This window comes from Orycteropus afer, unplaced genomic scaffold (genome assembly GCF_000298275.1).
Source record: "Orycteropus afer afer isolate SDZICR_OR568_19922 unplaced genomic scaffold, OryAfe1.0 scaffold00012, whole genome shotgun sequence".
Classification (NCBI taxonomy): Eukaryota; Metazoa; Chordata; class Mammalia; order Tubulidentata; family Orycteropodidae; genus Orycteropus; species Orycteropus afer.
The window spans coordinates 4,580,947-4,607,951 of NW_006921599.1; the positions used below are offsets into that span (position 1 = coordinate 4,580,947).

General features: G+C 41.6%; 1 protein-coding gene across 1 annotated transcript in view; it reads right to left on the reverse strand.

Annotated features, from left to right (window-relative positions):
* LOC103206733 (androgen dependent TFPI regulating protein) overlaps nt 1–27,005 on the reverse strand; it is a 134,922-nt gene that overhangs the window by 14,040 nt on the left and 93,877 nt on the right. The window contains 1 exon segment of the mRNA XM_007952236.1: nt 17,182–17,297. Within this exon segment, the coding sequence (XP_007950427.1) occupies nt 17,182–17,297 (116 nt within the window).

Here is a 27,005-nt window from a genome sequence, read left to right on the forward strand (position 1 = left end):
TCCTGAGACACGCATTGCTGGGAAAGAGACACAAGAGACATGCATTGCTGAGTGAGACACCGAGGGACCAGCCCTGCTGGGAAAGAGACTGTGAGAGACTGTTGGCTGAGGGATGGTGGGCTGGGAGAGAGGCTGAGCATTTTTCCTGAACTCGAATTGTAGCCTGTGGTGCTTCCCTAATAAACCCCATAAGCTGTGAGCTCTGTGTGGCCACTGCAGCGAATTATCGAACACAGGAGAGGTGGTGGGTGTTTTGGGAGGAACGGTTGGAGAAAGGGCTGGAGGGAGGCAGCATGTCTGGCCTTGCAGTAGTAGGCCTTGCACTATTGATGGTGATTCTGTTTTCCTCTTGTGGGATTAGAGGAGGTCAGAACCTGTGGCCTCCTTGCCGTTTTTGCAGCATCAAATCTGTTATTTAGATGGTCTCTAAATTCAGGAGGGATATATTCAAGATCATGTTTTGGCTTTCATGGACTTGTTTTAATTGTCTTCAACTTCAATTTGAACTTGCATATGAGCAGCTGATGGTCTGTTCTGCAATCAGCTCCTGGCCTGGTTTTGGCTGATGATATTGAGCTTTTCCATCACCTCTTGCCATAGATGTAGTCAATCTGATTCCTGTGTACTCCATCTGGTGAAGTCCATGTATGTAGCTGCCATTTGTGTTGTTGAAAAAAGGTATTTGCAAGGAATAAGTTTTGGTCTTGCAAAATTCTATCATGCAACCTCCAGCATTATTTCTGTCACCACGACCAAATTTACCAACTACTAGTGATTCTTCTTTGTTTCCATCTTTTGCATTCCAATCACCAGTGATAAGCAACACATCTTGATTGCATGTTCGGTCAATTTCAGACTGTAGATGTTGATAAAAATGTTCAATTTCCTCTTCTTTTGCTTTGGTGGTTGGTGCATAAATTTGAATAATAGTTGTATTAACTGGTCTTTCTTGTAGGCATATGGATATTATACTATCACTGATAGCATTGTACTTCAGGACACATCTTGTAACATCTTTTGTGATGATGAATGACATGCCATTCCTCGCCAATTTGTCATTACCACCATAGTAGATCATATGGTTTTCTGATTCAAAATGGCCAAAACTTGTCCATTTCAGCACACTAATGCCTAGCATATCGATCTTTATGCATTCCTTTTCATTTTTCACCACTTCCAATTTTCCTAGATTCATACTTCATACAATCCATGTTCTGATTATTAACAGATGTTTGCAGCTGTTTCTCCTCAATTTTGAGTCATGCCATGTCAGCACATGGAGGTCCTGAAAGGCTTACTTTATCCATATCATTAAGGTTGGTTCTAATGAGGCAGTTCTTTCCCAGTTCTATTTTGAGTGCCTTCCAACCCATGGAGTTAGTCTTCCTGCACTGTGTTGGACAATGTTTCCAAGCTACTCATAAAATTGCCTAGTAATGTATCAGACAGTGTTTCTCTGCTATTCATAAGGTTTTCCCTGGTCAATTATTGAGAAATTGATGGCCTCCTCCTTCTTCCTAGTCTGTCTTAGTCAGTAAGCCGCGTTGAAACCTGTGTGCCATGTGCAACTCTGCTGGCGTCTGAAACACCAGTGGCACAACCTCAAGCCTCACAACAATGTATAAATCTCACAGGATGACAAACTGACAGACAAGTTTGTCTCCCTTAGCTGTTGGAAATCTCTGCACCCTCCTCTTACCTAATTCCTACCTGAAACCTGTCCCTCTGTAGTCCCTGGCCTCTCCTGGTCCTTCCCTTTCTTGGCTCTAGGGGGCTTGGGACCTAGCCTTGCCTCCTGCCCACTTTTACCTGGATATCCTGCTGCTCTGAGGTCTCTGAGGCTGCTCCTGGTCCTTCCCTTTCCTGAGACAGTTAGGCTAACTAAAATATATGGGAGGCTAGAAGTCTGAGTTCCAAGTGCCAGGCTGTAGGGGCTGGGTGAAAGCCCCTCAACCTTGGGCTTCAGCTGTGCCTCTTGTTCCTGGGCCACTGAAGTTAGAGGCATCTCTTCACTCAGGCAGCTACTGGCAGCTGAGGCTAACAAGCCCAAGGTCGAAAAATAAATTGGTACAGTCCTGATGTTACCAAACCACACAGCAGGTCATTGATTTAAGTCTATTGAAAGTCCCAAGGTTGGCAGATCATGCCAGGCTGCTGAACAACGACACAGCTACATGCAGAGTTCAAGCATGCCATAAGCTAGAGACTAGTCCCAAAGCTGTTTCTTATTATACAGAAGCAGACCACATCCTGTCAGCTGCTCACTGTAGATTCCACCATGGAGTTCATTACCAGTCTCAACATGGGGAATACTACATCCAGCTGCCCAGACACTCAAATAGGCCCAGCCAAGTTGCCACACAAACTTAACCACCACAATAGGATTAATATTTGAATTTGAGCAATTAAAATGACGTAAGTTTCTTCCTCACTTTGCTCTTTGGGTCTCTAGGGGCATCTCTTTTGGTAATCCTTAGGCTGACAGAGCAGCCACCATCTTGAATTTTGTCAGTCATTTTGCCAGAGGGAAAAGTGATCACAGGAAATTATGTATTGGCAATTAAATGCCCAGAACTTGTTAATAGCCCTTTCCAACCACAAGTGTATTGGGAAGTACAATCATACTGTGTATCTAGATTGGAAGAGGGGAGAGGAAAGGGATAAATGGCAATATCTGGGTCAAGGAAGAGATCTGAATACTGTCCTATCAGATTGCATTAATTTTTTCATTTTGTTTACTTTATATACTTAAATTAGTTCCTTAGTTCCCATGCACATTTATTTAAGACAGTCTACAAATAGGGACATTTCTCTAAAGGCCTGAGAAGTATCTTTTTTTTTACTGTAATTTTTTCCCTTCTGCATAAGATTCCTAAAGTAAAATTCTTGAGGTAAGTGGATGAATTATGTATTTTCACATAGAAAATGCAAAGAAGGCTATAGGTGTGTTAACTGACAGTGGGAAATGTAATGAAAATGCAAATACAGTATTAGGCAAAGATACAGTAATTTAATGAAAAGCAGGCAGCAGAAGAGTGAGGGAAGAGGAGGGTGGCACAGTCTGTCAATTATATTATTTCTTTTGGCCAAGCTGCATAAATGTTAAAAAGAGAAAGAAAGGAAGGCTGGAAGGAAGGAGGAGAGGGAGGGAGAGATGGAGGAGGGAAAGGAAGGAGGGAGGAAAAGAAAGAAGATAGAAAAAAGAGAGAAAGAAATCAAATAATAAATAAAATGTACCAACTCCTATAAAAAATAAATTTCAAAGGGAAGTGCGATTGATAAATTAAGAATGAGAAGAATCATTTGGAGAAAGATTCTAAAATAGGATGAAAAATAGGTTTTTATGACTTTACCCTTTACCCATAAATTTTCTTGCAGGATTAGAGTAGGGAGAGTAAGAGTAAGAGTGGGCAAGTGGTTTCTTATCTGTAACATTGAAAATAATGATTAATTGGTTCCTAGCTCTGGTAGCATAGTGGCTAAAGCACTTGACTGCTAACCAGAAGGCTGGCGGTTCAAACCCACCAGCCACTCCTCGGAAGGAAGGTTGGGCAATCCTACTTCCATAGTGATACTGCCTCATAAACCCAAGGAGGGGTTGCTATGAGTCGGGGCCGACTCCATGGCACATAACAACAACAACAACTATGTGCCAGGTGAAGGAGCCCTTGGGGCACGGTGTTTAAGTGTTCAGCTGCTAACTGAAAGATCAGTGGTTTGAATCTACCAGCCTCTCCACTGGAGAAAGATGTGGCAGTCTGTTTCCATAAAGATTTTAGCCTCAGATACCCTATGGGATAGTTCTACTCTGTCCTACAGGGTTGCTATAAGCTGGAATCAACATGACTATGGGTTTATGTGCCTGGTATGGTATATTGTACTGGGCACATCCATATACCTTATCTCTTTCAAAGATATAATGATTAAGTTTATTTTTCAGGTTAATGGGAGGATTAAATGAGACAATGTATATAGAATACTGAGCACAGTGTTTGGCAAATAAAAGGAACTCACTATATAGATCGTAGTTCTCTCCCTGTACTCAAACATCTACTTTTACTTTTGATTACAAAATCAAAAACTTTGCCATCCTACCTGGAGATTTACATCTCCTCTGGTGGCATAGTAGGTAAAGCATTTGGTTGTTAACTAGAAGGTTGGGGGTTCAAACCCACCAGCTTCTCTGTACAAGGAAGATGAAGCAATCTACTTCTGTAAAGTTTTACAGCCTTGGAAACCCAATGGTGGTCGCTACCAGTTAGAATCGACTTGATAGCAGTGAGTTTTTTTTTTTTTCAAATGTAGGACTGAAGAGAATAAGAACAAATAAATTTAGTCTGTGTTGGGCAGATTCACTAAGAGAAGAAAGCTGTATAAAGAAGCATGGGGTATAATTTAGTGTAATGATTGTGTTCTGGAGTACACAGTCTTTGGAGTCCAGCCTCGCTGGTAGAGTAGAATACCTGCACTTCCACTTGTTGTTTGGCAGGTACACATTTCAGGAGAAAATTGCTGGCTCAACTGAAGCCATAACAGAGGTAGAATAGGTAGGATTTTATGTGACGTTTAAAGGAGAGAGAAGAGTCTGGGGTAACTGTTGGGCAAGTGGTGAATTTTTATTGGAAGTGAAGCAAGTTTTGAAGGTCAGAAGGCATAGAGGAGAAGTAGAAAGTAATGAATGCATCTTTGGAAATGTTGAAATTGAGAATTTTGGAGCCATCCTGTTCCATAAAGACCATTGAATTATCATGTCTGGAACTGAAAATAGAGTCCTTATAGATAAAGGCTTCTAGGTACAGATTTGGGAATAATCAAACAACAAGCAAAAGGGGCCATGTCCATAGGCAAAATCATATATGGAAAATGTGTATAATAAGGACCAATTACACAATCCCAGGGAATCCTAACATTTAAGAGTCAGCCAGGAGAGAAGAGACCGATGGAGAACTGAGAGAGGAAGAAGGAAAACAGGAAAATCCAAGGTCATTGGAGCTAAAAGAGTTCCAAAGAGGAGGAAATGATCAATGGAGTAATTGGTTAGTCAAAGCTACAGACAGTTGTATCAAGTAGGATGCTTGTAACATCAGTAAATTCCAACTCAAAATGGCTTTAGTGAGAAGGAAAATCTATCATCTATGTAACAAGAAGTCTTGAGATACAGTGGCTCCAGTGGCTCAGCAATGTTATTGAGGACCCAATTCTGTTTATTGTTCTGCTTTTCCATCAGCTAGGACTCATTTTGCACTCAGGCTCACATCCCACCTGTTGAAAGATGCGAGATATAGATCCAAGCATAATGTCCAGGCAGGAGAATCAGAGACAATCTCTTTGTGATTTTTTTTTTCTTTGTGATTTGTTCTAAGAGTAAAGAAAAGTCTTGGAAGATGTCTCATTAGTCAGGTGTACCACATGCCCAAGCCTAGAACAAATACTGGCGGTTGGCTAATGGGACCCCATGACTGACTTTGACCAATTAGGATTTACTTTATGGAACAAAAGGGATATCAGGCTTCCCCCCACCTAGCTGAATATCTACTATGGATCACAGTGTTTTAAACAGTTTTGTTTATAAAGAAAGGAGAAATATGAATATACCTAAGTAATGAGGGGAAGAAGCCAATCAGAGGGTAAAAATATAAGATGGAAAGTGGAGAATGGATGGAGCACTTCTTGGATAAGACTGTAGAGAAGGAATCTGGAGTACACGTAGTAGACCAGGCCTGAGGTGGTAGTGCAAAGGCCTCCTATGAAGATGAAAAGATGACTAACACATTGGTATGGATCCAGGCATGTTTCCTTGTGTGTAGGTGAAGGAGGTGTGCTGGGATGATTAGAAAGATGAGAATAAGTTTTGATAGCTTTATGTAAAGTCACTCCTCCTGACTGATGAGTCAATACACATCTCACCTGAATGATACTCCTTCCTCTGTTAGTCCTGCAGCAATTGATTAAAGGGTCTCAGGATAATATGCATGTAAAAGAAAGCCGATAATTGGATCTGTTGAGAAACTAGAATGTGATAGTATCGGCTGTTGTTGCTAGGTGCCCTGTCCTGCACCATCCTCACAATCTTTGCTATGCTTGAGCCCATCGTTGCAGCTGCTGTGTCAATCCATCTCATTGAGGGTCTTCCCCTTTTCCCCTGACCCCGTACTTTACCAAGCATTATGTACTTCTTCAGGGATTAGACCCTTCTGACAAGCAAAATACATGAGACAAAGTCTGACCATTCTCGCTTCTAAAGAGAATTCTGGCTATACTTCTTCCAAGACAGATGTGTTCATTATTCTGGCTGTCCATGATATTTTCAGTATTTTCCACCAACATCACAATTCAAATGCTTCAACTCTTCTTTGATCTCCCTTTTTCATTGTTCAGGCTTCACATGGTGTGAGGTGATTGAAAATACCATGGCTTGGGATGGGTATTTGGGTATTGGGAAGGCACCTTAGCCTTCAAAGTGACATCTTTGCTCATAAACACGTTAAAGGGGTTTTTGCAGTAGATTTTCCCAGTGCAATAAATGTCTGATTCCTTGACTGCTGCTTCACATGGGCATTGATTGTGGATCCAGTAAAATGAAATCCTTGACAACTTTATTCTTTTCTCCATTTGTCATGATGTTGCTTATTGGTCCAGTTGTGAGGATTTTTGTTTTCTTTATGTTGAGGTGCAATCCATACTAGAGGCTGTAGTACCTGGCTACTGAGTGGAAAATGTTCTCCTAATCTCCCTCTTGCAGACAGATTTTAATAAGCTTGTGGTCTTTTTCCTACTGTGGTATTTTGCGTTCAACAAGTTCCAAATGGGATTCACCTTTTTTTTTTTTTCCCCAGCTCAGTCTGTTGGCACTTCACTCACCCTTACCTACATATACAATCCCATAAAATCATATCTATTCTTCCTTTTTTTTTTTTTTTTTTTTTTTTTAGATGCTGAGACTGAGATATTTTTAAAACTTTTTATTGTGATTGGGTGCAATTTTACAAAGCAGATTTGTTTTATATTCAGCAGTTCATGCACATTTTGTTTTATGACACTGATTACATTCCCCACAGCGTAACCGCTCTCCTTCCACTTCCTCTCTGTTGTTACCTTTTCCCAGTGTCTTTCTTGCCTATGCATTTCTGCCTTCCTACAGTTCTCTCTGTGCAAATGCTGCCCTTCTGATCTCCCATGGTTGATTGTTCTAAGGAATGTATCTCCCTATTCTAGTTCTTTGCTTTGTTGGCCTACTGTTTGGCTGAAAGTTAAGCCACAGGAGTGAGTTGAATTCAGGGTGAAGGGTAACTCAGAGTCATGGTCTAGGGGGTTTTTACCAGTCTCTATCCAACTACTAAACCATTTTTTTTTTTTTTTAATTTTGTTTCACATTTTTTCTCCTACTCTATCCAGGACCTGCAAATTTGATCCTTTTCCGAGTAGTTGGCATTGGCAGCCAGGCAACATCTAGTTCTTCTGGTCTTATTCCTCTAAATGCTTTTCTAGTCTGCCCATTTTACAATCTCAGTGTTGGCCCCTTCTTTCTGCTTGGGTTGCTATAATAGTCTACAAAAGCTGGGCTTTCTGCCCACAGTCTTGCTCCCTTCAATCTATTTTCCATACTCCAAGCCACTGGTGATCCAGTAATCTTTCTAGAGCAGAAACACTTCATGGCATCCTCTGCTTAAAGACATTTAGTGGATCCCCATTGCTTTAGGAAAATATTCAAACTTCTTAACCAAACCTATATGGCTTTAGCTCTGCCTCCCTGCCTGGTGATCAACCTTATCAATATTGGATTCTATAGGTGTTGCACACCTTTCTGTTTCTTGAATGGACCAGGCTTTATAGCTTCCAAGCCTAGACCCTTACTGTTGTCTCTTCTTGGAAGACCTATGACATACTTGTTTCTTGGAATACTCTTCTCCTTTTTTTGTATCTAGTTGATGCTTACTCATGCTTCGAGTCTTTGCCTAAAAGTCAGTTTCACTGGAAAATATTTCCTAAACACTCTTCCCACAGACCTCCATAAGGTTACATTTTAATACCATGTGCAACGCTCCCACCTACTATGGAACTTATACTTGTTATTATTTAATTATCTGTTGGTGAAGAACAAGACATTGTAATTAAATTAGATGACTTAAGAATAATCTGGCTCATTTTTATTTTTATATTATTTAATTTTATTTTCTACCACTCATCTGTAATTTGTCATACTCTGGTGATGTGCATATTTTTGTGTGTGGAGTTCTGGTGGCATAGTGCGTAAGGGACTTGACTACTAACCAGAAGTTCAGCAGTTCAGATCCACCAGCTGCTCTGTGGAATGAAGATGGAGCTATCTACTTCCATAAAGATTTACAGCCTCGGAAAGCTGGGGGGGTGTTGCTATGAGTTGGAAACAACTCAATGACGGTGAGTTTGGTTTTTGGTTTTGGTGATGTTGGAAGCTATGCCACTGTTATGTCACCAACAGTTATGTCACAGTCCCAGTTGTAGCCTACACCTGGGTGCTCTGAGCACATTTTGACCTGGCTGCAGGCAGTCCAGCTTTCAAGGCTTCCATCCATAATCCTCCACTGAGTGCTCGCACATGCCTATGTTATACCCTGTTCTGTGCGTGGCTTCCCCACATACACTGCAAAGCCACAATTTCCAACCACCTGGTCCCAACATCTCTGTTACTTTAAGGTCAGCATGTGCTTCCAATGCTGACCGTGCCAGCCAACACTGTCATTACCATCAGCTCCCTAGGTTGGTAGAACTATTTCAAATACCAGCATGGTCACCAAGTTTCAGCAGAGCTTACAGATAAAGTCAAACTAGGAAGAAAGGCCTAGTGATTTATTTCCAAAAACTAGCCAGTGTAAACCTTGCCTAATGGTTCACAAAAGCATAATATCTGATATAGAGTAGGAAAAGGAGCCCCATAGATTAGAAGGTATTCAAAATACCCAGTGGTTGTAACAATGGACTTGAGCATAGCAGTTATTATAAAGTTGTCACAGGAGCAATGTTTCCTTCTGTTGTACATGGGGTCTCCATGAGTTGGAGCTGACTCAGTGGCAACTAACAACAACAATTTTACTTTGCTTCCAATCTCTTGTCATTCCAAACCATTTTAAGCACATTTGTCAAGATAGGCTTTTTACAGAATTCTCTGGCCAGCTTACTAATACTCACTCCCAGTCCCATCCCACAGAAAAAAACAAGTAACAGCAACAACAAAATCTCCTACAGTCTATATTACATTTAACTTCCTTTATTTTGTTATGCTCAAGCTGGTGGTTGCAGACCAGTCGTTATAGGGTTGACTCAGACTTATGGCCACCCCATGTGTGTCAGAGTAGAACTGTGCTCCAAAGGGTTTTCAGTGGCTGATTTTTTAGAAGTAGATTGTCAAGCCTTCCTTCCAGGGCCTTTCTGATAAACTCAAACCTCCAACCTTTCAGTTAATAGCTGAACTGTTAACTTTTGGAGCTCTGGTAGCGTAGTGCCTAAGGCATGTTACTGCTAACCAGAAGACTGGTGATTCAAACCCACCAGCCACTCCTCAGAAGGAAGATGGGACAATCTACTTCCGTAGTGATACTGCCTTGGAAACCCAAGGAGGGGTCGCTATGAGTCGGGGCCGACTCGAGGGCACATAACAACAACAACAACGAGGGTTATTTTCTATTGGTCTTCTTCACTAACAAGAACCCATTGCTCTTTGGTCGATTGCAACTCATAGCAATTCTCTAGGACAGAGTAGAGCTGCCTTATATAGTTTCCAATGCTGTAATCTTTATGGAAGCTCCCTTGGAGCAGCTGATGTTTTTGAACCACCAGACTTTCTATTAGCAGACAAGCACTTAACCATTGTGTCACAATGGCTAATAATAAAAACAAACCCACTGCCAATGAGTTGATTCTGACACATAGTGACTCTATAGGACAGAGTAGACTTGCCCCATAGGGTTTTGAAGGCTGAAAATCTTTACAGAAACAGACTGCTTCACCTTTCTCCCAAAGAGTGGCTGGTAGGTTTGATCTGCCAACCTTTTCTCCTTTTTTTTTTTTTTTTTGGTTAACAGCTGAATGCTTTAACCACTGCACCACCAGAGCTCCTTCCAGGGCTCACAAGTCTAGCTAAAATGAATTACTGGCCTACTGCTGTAATGTTCTGTACACTCTTGGCTTTGGAACTGTGTTCATATTGTTCAAGATCTCCCAATTTTTGCTGTTCCAATCTCACCAGCCCTTCATGGCCCAGATCCAATGTATGTCTTTTGTGAAGCCTGTCCCCTACTGTTCAGCCAGTCATACCCTCTTCCTCCTCTGTGTTCTTGTGGCTCCTTGTATTATTATTATTATTTTAAATGATTTTTTTTCACTTTCCCTTTTGTATTCTTATAGTTGGTATGCAAGGCTCACCTCTACTTATTAAGTACAAGTTCCCTGAAGGCTGGGGCTTGGCATCATATAAATAATTTGGCTTTTCTCAGCATGACCAGCCTTGTGTTAGGAGAAATATTTGCCCAATAAAAGAATGAATAAAAGCCAGCAGAAGGAACATTTCTATTTTCTTGCTCCTCACAAAAGCCTGGAAGAGAGGGAGGTGAGGTTTGGGGGTGAGAGAGAAGGAAAGAATGAGCCAACTACCATATTTATAAGTGACTAATGCTTTCCGAAGGAAATGAAAGAGTTGTAGTCATCACTACCCTGCAAAGCTTCATTTTCCCTCTTACGGGCCAGCCCTCCAATTTTGCAATCTGAAAAATAACAAAAAGCAAGTGCCACATTAGTGGCATCACTAGGGTTGATGTCACTCAGTGCAGTAACTCTGCCCCGCCCCCATAGATCTTCTCCCGTACTAGACTATACAGAATCCTTAGTAATGTTAGCTATCAATTTTAGTCATAGGATAATATATGATAAATATAGTTGTAAATTGCTTAAATCTATTTCTTGGTTTATAGGAATACTAACAACAAAATTGTTTTGTAAAGCCTTTTTACATTAAATTACATTATTAGTTACAACATTATTAGTAACTGAGCAAAACTCTGTTTGGATTGTTCTCCTTCTTTTCCTTTAGTTACTAATTCATTCTCAAAAAGTTATTGATATAGGTTCACAAATACTACTTACTGTAATATTGTGGCTAAAGCACTGGAAAATTTGACACAATCAGCAACCATAAAAACACCAGCAGCAACGAAAACAATAGCAGTGCTTGTAGCCTGTGCAGATGAAACCGTGTGATTTGAAGTGTCGTTGTAATTAGGTAATAATGACAGCTCTGATCAGAGCACGTTAGAAGATTCAAAAAGTAAATTAGGATAGGGTTTTAGCTTTGCAGTTATATTGATACATTTAGGCTGGGCTTATGAAAAATGTTTTTGTTTTCATAACTAAGGACAGGGTTATTTTTATAAAAAATAAGTTTCTGCTGAAACACTGCACAAGAATTTTATAGATAGTCATTTTGGTGCTATCATCTCTGAGAGTGTCAGAGATGTGGGTGTGGTGTGCACCCATCACCCTCCTAGTGATGCCACTGTGCCACATGTGAGGCAGTCCCCATGGTCTTGGTGCCTATTTTTAGGTTACTATAATATGATCTCAGTAGTGCAGTGCTTCTTCAGCTTAGAGTTAATGTTGCTGTTCTGACTCATGTTTGCTTCTCATGCTCTTTCTGGTCCCCACCCAGAGTCTTTATCTCGTCCCTGATATGTGGCTACCCTACTTAACCATCCATACTGTTCTACCCAATAGCTGACCCAGAGCGCACATGATCCAGAGCCACTTCCCTAAAACATCTCCATGGAGATCTCCATTTATGGACCTTGTCCATGCCACTTGTGGCCAAGAGGTCCTCTGGGTCCCTGTGTGTTGTGCAAGGGTGGGGATGGAATGCAGCAGTTTGGCCTCTCCTAATTAGAGAAGCTCTGGTAGCATAGTGCCTAGGGCATTTGACTGCTAACCAGAAGGCTGGTGGTTCAAACCCACCAGCCACTCCTCAGAAGGAAGGTTGAGCAATCTACTTCTGTAATGAAACCGCCTCGGAAACCCAAGGAGGGGTCGCTATGAATTGGGTCCAACCCAATGGCACACAACAACAACAAATTAGAGAAGGGGGACATTGGTGGCCAGGGTAAAATTCTTACCTCCCATGTGGGACACTTGAGTTTGATTGATTCCCAGCCAATGCACTGCATGTGCAACTACCACTCAACTACCAGTGGAGGCTTGCATGTTGCTATAATGCTGAATAGTTTTCAGCAGAGCTTCTAGATTAAGATATGCTAGGAAGAAAGGCCTGGTGAAAAGCAGCCTATGCAAACCCTATGTAAACCAAAGGTCCAGCTCTTAACCCATCATGGGGATGTTGCAGGATCGGGCAATATTTTGTTCCATTGTGTATGGAGATGCCATGAGTCAGGATCAACTCAATGACAGCTAACAAAAACAATTAGGAAATAGACACAGTAGGGATACTTTATTCTATGGAACAGCATAAAATGCACTCATATAGGTATATTAAATTCATTCTAGTAAAAATGGGGCATAAAGGATCAAATACTAATTTAGTACGTATCATTAGTAATAATAAGGCCCAAATCCCAAACCTCCTCAGCTGCCCACTGGGCCCACCCAGCCATATTCCCACCAGCGCCAGGTCTTCATCTTCCATTCTGTCCATTACCCGCACTTCAGGGAACAATCCAAGCACAGGGCTGGTGACGATGAAAAAAATCATTAAAAGTTTGAGAGTGCAGAGATTAGTTTAGGCTTTTTGCCTGTCCTACTCCTCCAGCATGTAATAAAACTTTTTTGCACATACTGGGAGCTAAAACAATATCTGGCCACGGGAACAAAGTGGAAAGAGAGCTAGATTTGGAATTATAAGACTTTGGTTTAAGTCCCAGCTCTGATTTTCCACTGATCATACAATCTTGGCCATGTCATTTTACCCATTGAAGATTTCTAACACTAGATGATTTCTAGGGCTCCTTCCACAACCCGTTATCTCTGATACTATTGTGGATTGATTGATATTGACATAAATTACTAACGTCATCTCTCTTGGGCAACCACCACCAACTAGTCTCTCATCTATGGAGTAGTCTTTTTTTAGATTGAGCTCCACACTTTAGCTAGAATCATCTTTCTTACCTAAGCCACACCATTTCACTCCTCTGCTTAAAACTTAGTCAACCTAAAAGCTCTCAGGTAAAAAGTCCAAACTTACTAATATGAATTTATCATCTAGTTTTCCCATCCTCTAATTCAGTCAAACCCTTGGCTCCTCCAGCCCTTTGTAAAGGTCTTTTCCACCTCTCATCTGACTTATTTTCACTCATTCATTGAGTTTCAGCTTAGATATACCATCCCTCAAGGAGCCATCCCTGAACATTCCTCCCATGTGCTCCATGCTTCTCTGTGCCTACCTCTACCACAGTCTCATCATGCTGTCTTCTCATTGTCTGTTCTCCCTTTTCCCTCCCACGCATATCCTAAAGGCAGCATGGTGTCTTGTATATTGCTATATCTTGGTAACTTAGCCCAATGACTGGCACTCATGAATAATGGTGCACTCATACCCATCCCCTATCTTGTTGCACCTCCTTTCCCCAATCTCCCAGTGCCCTGTATTGTCTGAATGTGTGTCCAGGTACTGACAGGTCAAGCCTATTTGACCACTGCTTCTTAACTTTACAGCCACCACAATTTCCCCTTTAGGGGCTCTTTACCCTTTGGTCACTAAAGAGAAAAGAACAGAAAGGGTTAGATATGGTCTAATTATTAGCTTCCAAGGCCTTAGTTAAAAAATTAATAAGTCACAGTTCTAACTTATGTATGAACTCAAATATTGCTGCAGTTAGCAAGAAAATGTAGGTTAAGGTCTACTGAAGAAACACAACATGCAAAGTCATTGAACAATCAGCCTGCTGCCATCCTCCTTCCATGCGACATACACAACAGAAAGAAAAAAATTTTGTATATACTCTTAGGAGTCCCAGGGTAGTGCAAATGGTTATGGACTTGACTACTAACTGAAAGGTTGGAAGTTTGAGTTCACCCAGAGGTGTCTCAGAACAAAGACCTGATGGTCCACTTCCAAAAACCACCTATTAGAAATCCTATGGAGCACTGCTCTAGTCTGACACATATGAGGTCACCATGAGTTGAAATCAACTCGACTGCAACTAGTACTGAATATGTACTCTTACCCCACCACAGGTCCTAGATATTCTGCCTTTAGTGATTTATTTCACTGGGTTAAACCAGAAGTGGCAAATACCTGGTGTATATCCCATTACTCTCCATTCTCATGCTATTAACAAGCATTGCTAAATAATCATGGAACTCTTTCTTGGCAGGGCAATATATGCCCTCAAAATCCTTCACACACAGTTCTGCAGACAGCAACTACCAGTAGATCCCCAACTTCAGCATTATTCTCTAAGAGTGCCCTTTATTAAAATGCTAAGGTCACAAGCTGAAGAACAATGTAGATCAGTGAAGTCTTGGGGTAGGTTTTTTGAGCAAGTGTTTTAGTCAGAACAGGAGAAGCAAGGTAGATTTTGGACAATCAGGAAAAGAAGGATGCAGAAAGGAGGGAGAGTCAAACACTGTTGAAGGGAAGGAAGGCCTAGGGATGAACCATCAATATGAGTTCTTGGCAGAAGGTTATAAGCTCCAAGACAAAGGCTGGTGAAGTCCATGAAATAAGCACTAGACTAGTCCATAGATGAGGAGACCAGTTGGTGGTGGTTGCCCAAGAGAGATGACGTTACTCATTTATGGCAATATTAATCAATCCACAGAACAATGTGTCCCTGTTTTATTTCCATTCAGGACAGAGTAAAGTACTCAATTAAATTTTCCCTCATATAACCTCAAGGAGCTCTGGTGGCATAGTGCCTAAGGCATTTACTGTTAAGCAAAAGGTTGGCAGGTCAAACTCACTAGCTACTTCACAGAAGGAAGACTGTGCAATCTACTTCCATAAAGGTTTTCCACATAGGAAACCCAAAAGAGGTTGCTATGAGTTGGAATCAACTCGATGGCAGTGAGTTTGGTTTTTGAAGTTTATAACCCCAAGCAAAACCCCACCTATTGTCATGGAGTCAATTCTAACTTGTACTGACCCTATCGGACAGAATAGAACTGCCCCATTGGGCTTCCAAGCTGTAAATCTTTATGGAAGTAGACTGCCACATCTTTCTCCTGCAGAGCAGCTGGTAGGTTTGAACCACTAGCCTTTCATTTAGAAGCTGAGCACTTAACCCCTGCACCACCAGGGCTCCTTCTTCCCCCTCCCCATAAGTAGGAAGGGGGATTACCCCAATTATTAGACATGAAGAACTTACGTGACTCTACATCAGAGAAGGAATATTATGATTAGCTTTGGTAGTGTAGTGCCTAAAGCACTTGAATGCTAACCAGAAGGCTGGCGGCTCAAACCCACCAGCCACTCCTCAGAAGGAAGATGGGGCAATCTACTTCCATAGTGATACTGCCTTGGAAACCCAAGGAGGGGTCACTGTGAGTCGGGTCCGACTCGATGGCACATAACAACAACAACAATTTTATCTGTAGATATTGAGCTTGACATAGCTCAGGAGCACAAAGCTGGTACTGGGTAAGAAGAGGTACTGGGTAAGAATGCAGAAGAGGTTTTCTAGTTAGTAGTTGGAAAACCAAGAGCATTCCCTTGATTCTAGATAATTCAGGAGCATTTCTGAGAAGTAATGTTACCAGGTGGCTGAATGATGAAACCTAGGCCAGCTACTTAATCATCTCCCATGCTTCCAGCTAGTCTGCTCTGCAGGTCCCTGGGCAATTGCCCAATTGCCCTCTAGGAACTTAAGTGCCAGATATTGATGCAAATAAGCCCATAATGATACATGCAACAGGAATGGACAAAAACTAGAGTGCTGCCCTCGTGAAATGCCGTTTTAGATGGACTATATTTATTTATTTATGTTTGTCTTTTAAAAAAAAAAATTTTATGTTAAGAGTTTGTTTTACATTCAACATTACATGTACATGTAGTTTCACTCCTCATTTACCATGCCCAACCCTAACCCAGTCTCCTCTCCCCCCTGTCCCTTCTGCCCCTCATAGTTGTGCACCTGTGTGTCCTACATTTCCTCAGTGTGAATGTTTCCCTTCTGGTGCCCCATAGTCAGTTGCTCCAAGGGATGCATTTCCATAGAGTATGTGGGTGAGTCACCCTGGGTTGAGTGATCTGCAAGTACATTTTGTTTACTATTGGTCTGAGAGCCAGCCCCTGGGAGTGAGCTTTATTCTAGGCCCAGAAAGTATTCCAGGACCATAGTATTGGGGGATCTCACCAGACTCCATCTGACCAGTAATTCTGGCAATTATTGAGTTTTTGGATTTTGTTCCACATTTTTCCTTCCACTCATCTCCAGATTTGATCCTTTCCTGAGTGGTTGGCATTAGTAACTGGGCACCATCTAGATCTTCTGGTCTTGAGGGCCATCACGTCCTAGGGCTCATTGCTTCCAAATGCCCTTGTTTTTTGGACTCTTCTTTGCTTGGGATAATAGGAGACCAGTAGGTGCATCTTAGATGGCCGTTTGAAAGCTTTTAAGACCCCAGTCGCTACTCACGAATGTACGATGAGGAACAAGGCTTTTATGTATTTTGTTGTGCCAATTGAGTCTGGTGTCCCCCAGTACTATTGTAGATGGACTATATTTAAATGTCTTGAATCATTCAGCCATTTGAACATATTAATTACAAATGGAACCAAGAGTCAATATTTTCTTGAGAAAATAATATATTATATATGTAATTATATACATATATATACACATATATATATATAATTATATACATATATATATATACACATAATAATACAATTATATACATACATATATATAATTGACTAACTCTTGAAAAACAGAAACCCATGGCTTAAGATGGAGGTGGTATGGGTGGTTTGTGTCCATGTATGTGTGTGTGTGTGCAGGGAAACCTGTGTGTTTCTGTGCAGGGAATATTTCCATGAATATCAAAATCAAACAATATTTCTCACCTGAAAATTTATAGATGTTTAAATCCTTGTTGACCCAAGATAAAGAGATTTTGATAAAACAGTACATTTTTCTGAAATATCTCATGGAGCCCTAAATAACAAGCTTAACTTGATTTTCTCCATGCAATTCTTACCTGCCAATATAAGAAAGACAAAACAGAGTTAACAATGTGAGTCCTTTCTTCTTTGATCGATACTGATGTGGTCTGAGGAAGAACTCCATCAACGTGAGGGGCCATATGGAAGTGTGCTGCAAGAGAAAAGGAGGCAAATCACAATGGCAGCTTGTTCTGGGCTGCCTTAAATTCCCATAATTCTCTCTTCCCCCTCCAACCTATTTTTTTTTTTTAAGATTTTGGGGTTTATTAGGGAGGTAACAGGCTACAACTCAGATTCAGGAACACTCTTAGGATACAATTCTTCTATCAGGACAGTCTCCCCTCTGCTATGCCCTCAGGCATGCTTCTCTGGCCCTCAGACAAGTGTTACAAAGCTCTCTGAGTTCTGCTGATAGGTACACCTAGGTGCGCCCGGCACTGCCAGCAAGCCTCCTGTCCAAGGGCACTCTGCTTTCTCGTTTCCACTCTGTCTTCTGTCTTTTGGTTCCACTGCCACCATCTCTCAGCCAGGCATCTTTCAGCATGTCTCTCTGCCAAGGAAGTTCAGCACAGGGATCTTGGGTCCAAGGACATGCTCCACTTCACCTCCAGATCTCTCTTGATGGCAGTGAGACTCCCTCCCTCTCCAACCTATCTTCTTACACAACTGCCAGGTGAAACATTTGAAAACTTGGTTTAGAACATACTCTGTGAAAGCCTGAGGAACCATGAAATAAAAAGAACCAACAGTTGCCCTTGAGGTGATTCCGACTCACAGCAACCCCATGTTTCAGAGGAGAACTCTGCTCCACAGGATTTGCAATGCCTGACTTTTCAGTAGATCCCCAAGCTTTTCTTCTAAGCTGTCTCTTGATGGACCGAAATTGTCAGTCTTTCAGTTAGCAGCCAAGTGCTTAACAGTTTACACCACCCAGAGACTCCCAAGGGCCTATACTCCTTGACAATCAGTTAGTTCTGACTCAGAGTGACCCTATAGAACAGAGTAGAACTGTCTCATAGAGTTTCCAAGGTTGTCAATCTTTATAGAAGCAGACTGCCACATCTTTCTCCCATGGAGTGGCTAGTGGGTTCAAACCACTGACTTTCCAGTTAGCAGCTGAGCATTTAACCACTGTGCTACCAGGGCTTCTTCCAAGGACCTATACACCTCTCTTACCATATTGGTCCAAACTCCTCTGTCTGGTTGCCAAGGCTCTTTGTAATGTGCTATCACCCTCTCTGTCCCCCTTATTGCCCACTGCTCCCTTCCCCACATACACACACACATACACACACTCCTCCACTGGAACAAGGCAGCTTACTTCACTCTCCTTTGCACCTAGTGTGTATACTCTCATCTCCAACCTCTGGTTCATACCTTCTCTACCTGTGTGGAATGTGTCTTCCCTCTATATTCAAATATTTCATATTCTCTATACTCAAACCGTGCTCTTCGCTGCCAAAGCAATCTTCCATGGTGTAGTTTCTTCATTTTCCTCTTGCTAATTTCTCTCACTCAGTACTTCTGCATGTCTGTTCTGTGCCAGGTAGTCTGGCACTTACTGTGTACATCTGCAAGCTCTGTGAGGCCAGAGAATAAGTCTCACCCCTTCTGCATGTTCCTTATTGCACTTAGCCCCTTGTACTGAACTCAGGCCTATGGACAGAAGGTAGGTACTGTGATGGTGTGTGTAAGTCTTTCTAAGTGCACAGCCTCCTAGACCTTCCTCTGCCCTATTCCTTCCCTGCTTCATCTCCTTCTCCATCACCATCTGTTTTCTCACATCCTTTCCTTCTTTCAAACTCTTAAAACTAGGTATTTTTTTTCTTTCATATGGCATAATGAAGGAAATAAATCTTTAGGAACAGTGGTGTTTTTAGATGCAAAGACTTCTGAGGCCTGTTCCCCTCCTGGCAATGAGAAGCAGGTCTGGGAAAGAGTGCTTGAGTCTATACACAGTGCCATTTCATTTATGAAACATTTCCATTAAGCTTTTCAGCCATCCTTTGTGCCCTCTGATAACATCTCATAACCTAACCTACTAGCTTCTTTCCAGTCAACTCTGACCCTTGGCAACCCATGCATGTCAGAATATAACTGTGCTCCATAGGGTTTAATTTTTTTTATTGGTGGTAAAATTATACACCAGAGCATTTTTCATTTCACCGGTTTCTACAATTTCTGTAATTCAATGACATTCATTGCATTCATCATGTTGTGCAACCATTCTTTCTATCCTTTTCTAAATCATTCCACTACCATTAATATAAACTCAATGTCTCCTAAGCAAAAACTCCCCTTTCTCCTTCCTTCACCTTTGTTAACCAATAATAATTTTTGGTTTCTATATATTTGCCTATTTCATATAAATGATATGATACAGTATTTGTTCTTTTATGGCTGACTTATTTCACTCAGCATAATGTTTTCAAGGTTCATCTGTGTTAATGTCTCCATCAGGACTTCATAGCTTTTTTATGACTGAGTAATATTCCATGGTATGTATGTACCACATTTTGTTTATCCATTCATTTACTGGTGCTCACTCTGATTGTTTCTACTTTTTGGTTATTTTGAAAAGTGCTGCACTGACATTGGTGTACAGGTTTCTGTTTGTGTTCTTGCTTTCACTTCTGGGATTTCCTGGGTCATATGGTAATTCTACTCACAGAGTTCTCAATGGCTGATTTTTCAGAAGTAGATCACCAGGTCTTTCTTCCAAGTCACCACTGGGCAGACTCAAACCTCTCTAACATTTTAGTTAACAACTGTGTTAGACTGGGTTCTCTAGAGAAGCAAAACCAGTAAAGCTTATATAGAGAAAGAGAGAAAGAAAAATTTATCTTAATAAAATGGCTCACACACTTATAGTAAGCTGGCAAGTCCAAAGTTCTTGGATCAAATGTCAAGATGGAGGCTTTTCCTGACTCACGCAGCTTCAGGGGCTGCCTAGCTCAAAGTTGGCAGGCAGTATACTACTGGCTGTTGACTATTACAAATGATGAATCCAAGATCTCCAGGGCGAACAGTGGATTGTTTGCTCACAGACAGTTGTAGGCAGCACAACAGAATCCCAATCCACAGAAGAATGTCTCCTTTCCCAGGATGTCCATAAACATACTGGAAGCAGGCCACACCCCTAGGGAAACTCCCTTTCAATGGATTGGCTGCTCAAAACATATTCATCTGATCCCAGCATGGGAACAACCCACATCACAATTGCTTAAACCACACACAATTGTGGTCCAGCCAAGTTGACACACAGCTCCAACTATCACAGCAGCCAAGTGCATTAACCATTTGCATCATCCAGGGACTCCAAGATCTAACAGTTTTAGCAGTGTATATTCTCCAACTCCCATTCTTCACCCTTGCTCCTCAGTTTTTTCTGTTCCTGGTAGCCTCATGAACCAATACCTCCTCCTGTAAGTTCCATCCCTTTCTGGTTCCTGAGCCCTGAAGCAGCTGGGTCAGGGTGTCAGTGACAATAGTCACTGGGGCATAGTCCTCATGCTACTATGCTCTCTTTGCCCAGCTATGCCCTGGCACTTGCTCTGGACTGCTTCTACTGTCATCCACATCAGCCGTGTGCTCAGATAACCCCTGTAAGAGGTAACAGCTTTCTTTTCCTCTAGTGGAGCCTACTGGGACACCATCAGGAGACCAAGACCCTGAGTGACAAGAAATGTGACATTTTTATGGAAACAGGGATGGTGAGAATGAACACGTTTTAAACATAAGACATTACTGGCAGAGAGTGCTTCTTGAGGTGCCCTGGGTAAGGCCACAATTAGGCAGCACAAAGCAACTGGCATTTTAAAAGGCCCTGGGTACCCCACAGAGACCCAGGATGACATAAACAGTTAATGTGCTCAGTTCTGCTAACTGAAGGTTGGAGGTTTGAGTCCACCTAGAGATGCCTCAGAAGAAAGGCCTGGTGATCTACTTCTGAAAAATCAGCCATTTAAAACCTTATGGAGCACAGTTCTACTCTGGCACACATAGGGTCACCATGAGTCAGAGTCGACTCAATGGCAACTGGTTTGGGCACCCCATATACTAGTAAAAAAGTCTAGAGAAACAGCATGGAATATAAACCATAGCTTTCAGTGGTTTGGCCAAGGCTGAACCTGAGCATATGGGCTGGTAGAACATGCAAATGGAAAGACTTCAGGGCCTAGTTTCATACCCTGCATCTTCCTATGGTCTAATTTTAGGCTGCAGCTTCTGTGTCTCTTCTTCCAATAAAGGAGCATGATATTTAAGGCCACACTATTTGGAATCTAGCCTTGAACTAGTTACTGAATCTCCCTAAGCTTCAGTTTCCTCAGCTATAAAATATGGATAATAGTACATCCACCACCTGTCTGCCTGTCATACTGTAGTGGCTTGCATGCTCCTGTGATGTTGGAAGCTCTGCCACTGGTATTTCTTTTCTTTCTTTCTTTTTTTTTTTTTGATAGAATTTCTTCTTCTTCTTCTTTTTAATTGTGATTTGGGTGAAAGTTTACAGAGCAAACTCATTTTCCATATACCAACAGTTCATACACATTATGTTTCATGACACTGATTGGAATCCCTGTAACATAACAGCTCTCTTTTAATTTCCTCCCTGTGGTTACCTTTTCCCTATGTCCTTCTTTCCTATGCATTCCTGCCCTCTGAGCTATCTCCCTGTGCAAATGCTGCCTTCTGATCTCCCGTGGTTGAGTGTCCTAAGGAGTGTACCTACCTGGTGTAAGTGTTCACTTTATACACTTGTCTATTGTTTGGTTGGAAGCCATGGGAATGAATTCAATTCTGGGCCTGAAGGGTACTGCCAATGGTATTTCAAATACAGCAGGACTACCCATGGTGGACAGGTTTCAGCAGCACTTCCAAACTAAGATAGAAAGGCCTGGTAATCGACTTCCAAAAATTGGCCAAAGGAAACTTAATGTATTACAAGAGAATATTGTTTGACAGAGTGCTGGAAGATGGGTCCCTAAGGCTGGAAAGCACTTTAAATACAGTAGCTGCAACAGTGGATTTGAGCACACCAGCAATCTTGAAAATGGGACAGGACTAGGCAACATTTTATTTGGTCGCACATAGGGTCACCGTGAGTTGGAGCTGACTCAATGGCAACAATAGTAACAAATATTATCTATCTCATAGAGGTGCTGTTATGAAGACTGAGGTAATTGCAAAGTGCTTTGCTCATGAAGGCTTTCAGTAAGCATTAGCTATGATTAGAGCTATCATTATTCTTTTGCATGCACAGTACTGCATTGTCAGTGATGGCGAGCACTGATCTACGGTTGGATAGATCAAGCTAAATGATCAGGTGTGTCTAGGAAGGGGGGGTTCCCATGACCATATATAGGGTTAGCAGACAATGTTTCTACATACGTATTTATATGTGCTGTAAGAATGTCTGGGCGTACAGTAGAGCTGACAAGCGTCAAGGTTGTGGTGGCTACTTGGCCACAGCCAGCTATCTGGAGGGAGTGAGTAGTTGAACCTGCAGGCCCGGGATGGTGGTGGCAGGGGACATCAATGAGCTCAATTGGCATAACATGCTATACAAAAACATTGTTCTACATCCTACTTTGGTGAGTAGCAACTGGGGTCTTAAAAGCTTGCAAGTGGCCATCTAGATGGAACAATGAGTGTCTCCTCATCCAGAGCAAAGAAGAATGAAGAAAACCAAAGATGCACAGAAACAATTAGTCCAAGGGACTAGTAGACCATCGGATCCTCAGCCTATGACCATGAGACCAGAATAACTAGATGGTGTCCAGATACCACTGTCAACCACTCAGAGGGAGATCAGTGCAAGAGATCCTGGATAAAGGGAAAAAACTCAAAATCAAAAAAAAAAAGACCTGTTTTTCTGGTCTGATAGTGCCTGGTGAGACCCTGGAGACTATGGCCCCTAGTTACCCTTTGGGTCTGGAACTGGACTTACTCTTGTGGTTTCCAGCCAAACAATAGACAGGCATATGAAGTGAACATTTACATCAGATATATACACTCCTTGGAGCAATCAATCATGGGAGAACAGAAGGGCAGTGTTTGCACAGGGAGAGAGCTCTCGGGGTGGGAGTGCATGGGAAGAAAGGATGCAGGGAAGAGGTAACTACAGGGAGAGAGTGGGAAGAGAGCTGCTACATTGTGGGGAATTGCAGTCAATGTCTTGAAAGAATGTGTGTGTGGAAAACGAATTTGCTCTGTAAACTTTCACTCAAATTACACACACACACAAACTATTATTATTGTGATTATTATTGTGACTGTCCTGAATCTAATTGGTGGGCCTGGATGGGGTCTGTGATAACAGCAGCCCCAGGTGCTTGGATGCATGCTGCCCTGTGGTATGTAAGTGTGAGGTGTGCAAATGGCTAGCAGTGGACAGCAGAGCTGTTCACATGGCCTCCCCAGTAGCTCGTTGCCCAAACCACAGATGAAGCCTGTGTGCCCAGGCTCAATTGGCATAACACAGCTTCAGAACCCTGGCATGCTCTGTAACTCAAACCAATGCTCTTTCCACCCAGAGGCCACTTCACAAAGCCAGAGATGGGGCTGTCTGCCCAGCACAGCCACCTGCCTCTCCACCTGCCTTCATTCTATTATAGCCAGAAAAATCCGACTTCTATTAAGAACCATTAACAGGCCCATTATACCAACCATTGATCTGACGGATTTTATTAACCCTGACCACAGTCAGCAGCTTCCACTCTGTCCATTAATGATCCTTTGGAACAGAATTCCTGTGGAATAATGTTGTATGTCCACATTAGGGGTAAATGAGTTTGCAGTGATGAATTCTTTTACAACAAATAAGTCAGGAATGCATGGCTGGCTATTTCTTCTAGGAGCCTGCCCTTTACAAGTGACATTCGATTGGATTTCCAAATGAATTCTCCCTGATGGCTTCTGGGAAGTTTACTTCCGTGATATCATTAGTGATGGACCATATACTGTGGCTTAATACTAGCTAAAAGGTCTTTAAGAGAATCACATTTTCTGGTCAGTGCTGGTGTAGGAATAAGGAAAAGAGGAAGACTGCATCCTGTGAGCTTTCTAAATACTGAGCTATCATGAGGAGCCAAGCATGATGGAATAAACCTCCTGGTATTTCAAGTGTGCTGGTATATCACCTCCCATTGGCATAAATTATATAACCTTTGTTGGGCAGCACATATTATTTTGAAAAAAGGAAGAAAAAATTCCAGTAAGAGAAAAATCAAATACACTTTCTGCTTCCAAAAAATCTAATAATTAGGCTGGGATTGACACAAATTAGAATGCTGCCAAAAATTACTGAAAACAGTGACTCATTCTGTATTTCAATTAACAGTTTCTCAGTTTCCCTTATCAACAGTGAAGCTGACAAAAATTAATTATCTCAGAGGGGGTAAAATATTTCCTTCTAAAGTAAACAAAACATCATGGGCTGAAACAATAGCATATGTAAACAGAGGGGAATCCATCTTTCCTTGTCAACTAAACTAACATTTTGGTAGATTTTCCCTTAAATATCTCTTTCCAAAAGCATTGGTTATAAGGACAGTGCTGTTCTCTTCCCATCATTTTCTGCAAAATCATAGCTTCTCCTCCTGTTCACTCTATAATGCCTACTTCCATCTGAATATCTTAGAGACAGTAGTATAAGCATGGAATATTGATTTAAGTGTTAGTATAATAATTGCTGCTATTCATAAGATTTTCACTGCCAATTTTTTCAGAAGTAGATCACCAGGTCCTTCTTCCCAGTCTGGTCTGTTTTCATCTGAGAACATTTAATTATGCTCACATGGAACATGTTCGTAGACCAAGGTTCAGTCATTTGAACAGAACAAGAGGATACTACATGGTTTAAAATCAGAAAACTTACGTGTCATGGTGGTATCCATTTATCATACTTATTCAATCTCTATGCTGAGCAAATAATCTGAGAAGCTGGACTATGTGAAGAAGAACGTTGCATCAGGATTGAAGGAAAACTCTTTAATAACCTATGATATGTAGGTGACACACCTTGCTTGCTGAAAGTGAAGGGGACTGGAAGCACTTACTGATGAAGATCAAAGATGACATCTTTTGGATTACAGTATAAAGAAAACAAAAAATCTCACAACTGAACCAATAAGCAACATCAGGATAGATGGAGAAAAAATTGAAATTGGCAAAGATTTCATTTTACTTGGATCCACAATGTCTATGGAAACAGTGGTCAAGAAATCAAATGATGTATTGCACTGGGAAAATCTGTTGCATAAGACTTCTTTAAAGTGTTCCAAAGCAAAGAGGTCTCCTCGAGGACTAAGAGGCACTTGATCCAAACCATGGCATTTTCAATTGCTTCATTTGTATGCAAAAACTGGACTATGAAAAAGGAAGACAAAAGAAGAATTGATGCCTTTGAATTATGCTGTTGATGAAGGATATTAAATGTACCATGGGCTCCCAGACAAACAAACAAATCTGTCTTGGAAGATGTACAGCTGGAATGCTCTTTAGATGAATGGCAAGACTTTGTCTCCTGTACTTTGGACATGTTATCAAGAGAGACCAGTCCCTAGAGAAGGACATTGTGCTTGGTAAAGTAGAGGGTCAGTAAAAAAGAGGAAGACTCTCAATGAGATGGATCGACAAAATGGCTGCAACCATGGGCTCAAACATAGAAATGATTATGAGGATGGCACAGAACAGAGCAGTGTTTTGTTCTGTTGTACATGGGGTTGCTGTGAGTCTGACTTGTCTCAACAGCACCTAACAACCACGTAATAATTGTACTTTAGATTCTCTGACTGTAAAAATGGTCTTGTAAATTAGTGTTGTACTGAAATTTACCAGCTCATAGAGAATTCTTACCAAGTTACATGGGTAGCAACGTGGAAAATTAAAAAAAAAAATGTCCCTGAGTTGATTTGGACTATCCCCCCCATATGCTCCACAGGGTTTTCAATAGCTGATTTTTCAGAAGTAGATTTCCAGGCCTTTCTTCCAAGGTGCCTCTGGGTAGACTCAAACTTTCAACCTTACAGTTAGCAGCCAAGTACATTAATTGTTTGTACCATCTAGGGAAAATAATAAGCATTTATTTTGACTCATCCCATTCCAGGAGATGTGAGGCTGTTTTAAATATTTTCTCTGGGTGTGAGGCTAAACTTATAATGGGTTGCATTTAGCCTGACTCTAGTGAAAAAGACAAGACTTACATCACTGATTTTTCGAGACACCACAAGGAGCTGACAGTTCATCATGTCACATGGGCTCCAAAGACTGGATTCCTAAGGCTGGGCTAGTCATACTCTTATCTTTAACCTTCTTGGGGAACCAAGAGCACTTAATTTTTTCCAGTAAAAGAAACTCATTGAGTCCACACATTTTAAAAATCAGATAACATTTTAAAATATGATCTCTGCCTCTTTTCTCTATTCCATTTCCATGATAGGACTATCTTTTGTGTGGAGTTAACCAAGATAAATAAGCCAGCTCTGGTTGTGTAGTGCCTAAGGCATTTGACTGCTAACCAGAAGGTTGGCGGTTCAAACCCACCAGCCACTTCTTGGAAGGAAGACTGGGCAATCTACTTCCGTAGAGATACTGCCTCGGAAACCCAAGTAGGGGTCACTGTGAATTGGAAACAACTCGATGGCAGTGAGTTTGGATTTAGGAGCAGCCATCAAGAGGTTCTCTCCTTTGCATGCTGTGGCTAATGTGATAGTTGAAGATGTGTCAACTTGGCTGGACTCCAGTTGTGAGTGGTGGTTCCCATGATGGATCACATAACTGAGTTCTAAGCGGCCAGTCTGCCTAAGGGGAGTTTCCCCAGGGGTGTGGCCTACCTGCAATGCTATCCCAGGGACAA